The sequence below is a fragment of the Chaetura pelagica genome, unplaced genomic scaffold, assembly GCF_000747805.2.
Source record: "Chaetura pelagica isolate M959 unplaced genomic scaffold, ChaPel_1.0 scaffold1098, whole genome shotgun sequence".
Taxonomy (NCBI): domain Eukaryota; kingdom Metazoa; phylum Chordata; class Aves; order Apodiformes; family Apodidae; genus Chaetura; species Chaetura pelagica.
This window is the reverse complement of record NW_009954179.1, coordinates 611,760-615,422: the sequence shown is the minus strand read 5'-3', so window position 1 is coordinate 615,422 and position 3,663 is coordinate 611,760. Positions and strand designations below refer to the sequence as shown.

Sequence of the window (3,663 nt, the reverse complement as noted above, 5' to 3'; positions counted from 1 at the left end):
ACCCCAAACAACCCAAACCCCTTTACATTCTGTGTTCTCTGAACCTGATGAGTCCAGCAGCCAGGCTGCTTGGTAACAAGGAGGGAATATGAGCAGAACTGTGACTGAGAGACATCCCTCTGAGTCACAGCTCCTGGGGCCATGCCCCAGAACCTGGGCTTGGGACAGAAACTCCTTCAACCAGACTAATTCTTTGCTGTGCATGCTAGTGCTGACTTTATGCTAGTGCTGACTTTTTGCTCTCTGTCGTGCTTGGCTTTGAAGGAGCAGTCTCCTCTAATTTTTCAGCTGCACTTAACATCCTAAAGCTGCTGTCGTCTTGAGCTTATATATGTGTGTCCAATATGCATGTCTCAGAAACAGAAAGGTTAGATGTCAGCCTGATCTCAAATGATTAGAAAAGGGCATGTTTAACAGCCCTTTCTTTGGCTGCAGAGAACTGAGGTGAGCCTTCACCCAACTCATCCTCTCTGCCCATGTTTCATTGAGTTCAGTTGATGATGTCAACACATGCAGAGACTCCATAACAGTATTAAAAATAATTTCCTAATGGTATAATAAATGTAATTTTAACTAGTGTATATTTGAATTAACATATTCACTCCCCTTGGGTTTAAATGCCTATGAAGGTTCCGTTGTGGTATTTTTTGCCCCCCCGAGGGAAAAGCACTTCCTCCAGCATTCCCAACCCTTCCATTCCTTTCACTGAGCATCCTGAACGGGCTGTAGAAATGGTGCTTGCAACTCTGCAGTGTCTACAAGTATTTTCTTAGTGAAAATATTAATAGCATGTTATCTTCCAGCATGTTATCTTCCAATACCTCTTCACCTGAAGGTCAGTAGAGTATTTTGCTGACATAAGCCTGCTTTTGTTTTCACAAAAGTGAAAAAGAAGATTAAGAAAAAAAGGAAGCTTTATAAACTTTGTCAGGCCCATAGGGAAACTGTCGTGCTTGGCTTTGAAGGAGCAGTCTCCTCTAATTTTTCAGCTGCACTTAACATCCTAAAGCTGCTGTCGTCTTGAGCTTATATATGTGTGTCCAATATGCATGTCTCAGAAACAGAAAGGTTAGATGTCAGCCTGATCTCAAATGATTAGAAAAGGGCATGTTTAACAGCCCTTTCTTTGGCTGCAGAGAACTGAGGTGAGCCTTCACCCAACTCATCCTCTCTGCCCATGTTTCATTGAGTTCAGTTGATGATGTCAACACATGCAGAGACTCCATAACAGTATTAAAAATAATTTCCTAATGGTATAATAAATGTAATTTTAACTAGTGTATATTTGAATTAACATATTCACTCCCCTTGGGTTTAAATGCCTATGAAGGTTCCGTTGTGGTATTTTTTGCCCCCCCGAGGGAAAAGCACTTCCTCCAGCATTCCCAACCCTTCCATTCCTTTCACTGAGCATCCTGAACGGGCTGTAGAAATGGTGCTTGCAACTCTGCAGTGTCTACAAGTATTTTCTTAGTGAAAATATTAATAGCATGTTATCTTCCAGCATGTTATCTTCCAATACCTCTTCACCTGAAGGTCAGTAGAGTATTTTGCTGACATAAGCCTGCTTTTGTTTTCACAAAAGTGAAAAAGAAAATTAAGAAAAAAAGGAAGCTTTATAAACTTTGTCAGGCCCATAGGGAACAAGTTCATAGATGTCTGACAGAGATTGCCCTCAAGTGTTTTCCTTTACAGTTGGGTGGTGACTAACAGGGTTTGGGAAAGCTAACGGGGTATAAGGCTGCTCTGGAAAATTCTTCTGCTATCTGCTAACAGCTCTGCTCTTTAGGGAGGTAAATTTGGTTGCATCTGACTAATTATATTTTTTCCTACTATTCAAACAGTTCTAAACTCTTTTTTAGATGATTCTGTAGTGATGATTTAGATGATTCTGCTCAGTGATGCTGGTCACTTACTCGGGGACGTTGCCCTCTAGCCAGCCTTCTGTCAAGCTGAATATCTTGGGTGTGTTGGAAATGTGTTGAGTATATAAGCAAAATCATATATGGTTAGTTACAGATAATTGTGGGTATCATACGTTTACTGTGATAGCTGGTGTTTGGTACTTTTTATAACATGAACAAAAAAAACAATGCAAAAGAATGAAAAATAAATTTAACTATTATAAAACATGAATACATTTGACCTGAGATTTAGTGTGATGCTTTAATGTTTGAGTCCATGGTACTATGACAGATTATATTAAAAGGACATCATATTTGTTTGCAATTTTGCAGTAGATGTGTTGAAAGCAAAATAGCATTATTACTCCAATTTGCCACTGGTAGTTTCAGGTTTATATATATTCTCTCTGTCTCATAAACGTGGGGGAAAAGTAGGAGTAAAAAATATTAATAGATAATTATTTTAAAGGGAATGTTATTCAGTATATGAAAATGTAAAGGTTTCTTCAGTTTAAGGTTTTGGAGAGTTTGAGTTTTGGGGTTTTTTTTTGGTAAGGAACTTGAGTTACTGTGCTGTAAAGTTCTGCTGATTTCAGAAAAAGATGTTCTACCTCAGGAGTAAACTTTGTAACTTTTACAACGCAGATGTAATTTTATCAATATTACTTTCCAGCATGGCCAAGCCTTTCAGTAGCACATTAAAATCCCTAAATCATTTTTTACTTCCACATTCTCCCTGCTGCACCATTGTAAACTGCAGCAGAAGGCTTAGCTCTCTCTGAATAGCTCTCTTTCAGTGGCAATTTTACAGTGGGGACATTTCTGTTCACATTAGGTTGCACAAAATCAGTTCAATGCGACTGAGAGTTCCCTCGAGACAACATGACTTGAATTTTTTTCTCTCCAGAACAAGGAGACCAAGTGCTGTTAATAACCAAATTACCTTTGTGCTGACATCTAGGCTGGCAGAATCCAGCCCCTTGCATTAGAGAACGTTACTGAAGGTAATTAGGATGTCTTAAAACAACTTTTCACAGCTTATATGCACACTGTGCATTTTGTCCAAGCGGCTGTTGAAGAGTTAAGGCTTTAGAAAATCTCGTTTGCTTAAAAGTTCTTCCTGTCATGATGACTCATGTTAGACAGGTCAGACCTGTGCATTTACTTCAGTTTAGTTTCATGGTGCATGAATGTACGTTTCTGTCGGGACTGGGGTGAAGCTGTACGTGACAACTTGCAGCAGATTCATGCTTTAACCCAAATTTGCAAAACTGACAGTGCTTCGGAAGGGCGAGTTCCTCGCCTTTGCCACACCCGTACCCGAACCGGAGGGTTGGGGATTTAGGACCGGTTTGTGGCTGAAAACAAATCCGGTCCATTCAGCCTTCCCAGATGTTTGTGGCCCTTTCAGGAACACTTAGAACAGTACTTCGGGGAGGGGGTGTGTGAGTGTGTGTGCAAAACGACCACCTAGCTTTGGGAAGGGGAGGTGGGACTGGCGGAACGAGCTGCCCTTGGCAGCGGGGGGAGCTTCTCTTCCGAAAGGAGGGGAGCAGCGGGGGCTGCTACCGGGGCTGGCGAGGGAGAAGGAGACAGGAGGACAGGCCGGGAGGGAAGAAAGCAAGCAAGAAGTTGCCAGGGGGGAGGCGCGGGCAGGAGCTGGGTTTGCGGGGGATGGGGGAGCGAGCAGGGGGTAGCGGGGCCACGGTGCCCCCCGGGGCCGCGGTGCCCCCCGGGGCCGCGGTGCCCCTGCCCGCCG

General features: G+C 42.7%; 1 protein-coding gene across 1 annotated transcript in view; it reads left to right on the top strand.

Annotated features, from left to right (window-relative positions):
* Positions 1–3,578: 3,578 nt before the first annotated feature.
* Positions 3,579–3,663, top strand: part of ARSJ (arylsulfatase family, member J) — a 41,083-nt gene continuing 40,998 nt past the window's right edge. The window contains exon 1 of the mRNA XM_010002857.1: positions 3,579–3,597. Coding sequence (XP_010001159.1) covers positions 3,579–3,597 — 19 coding nt within the window. The remainder of the gene's footprint in view (positions 3,598–3,663) is intronic.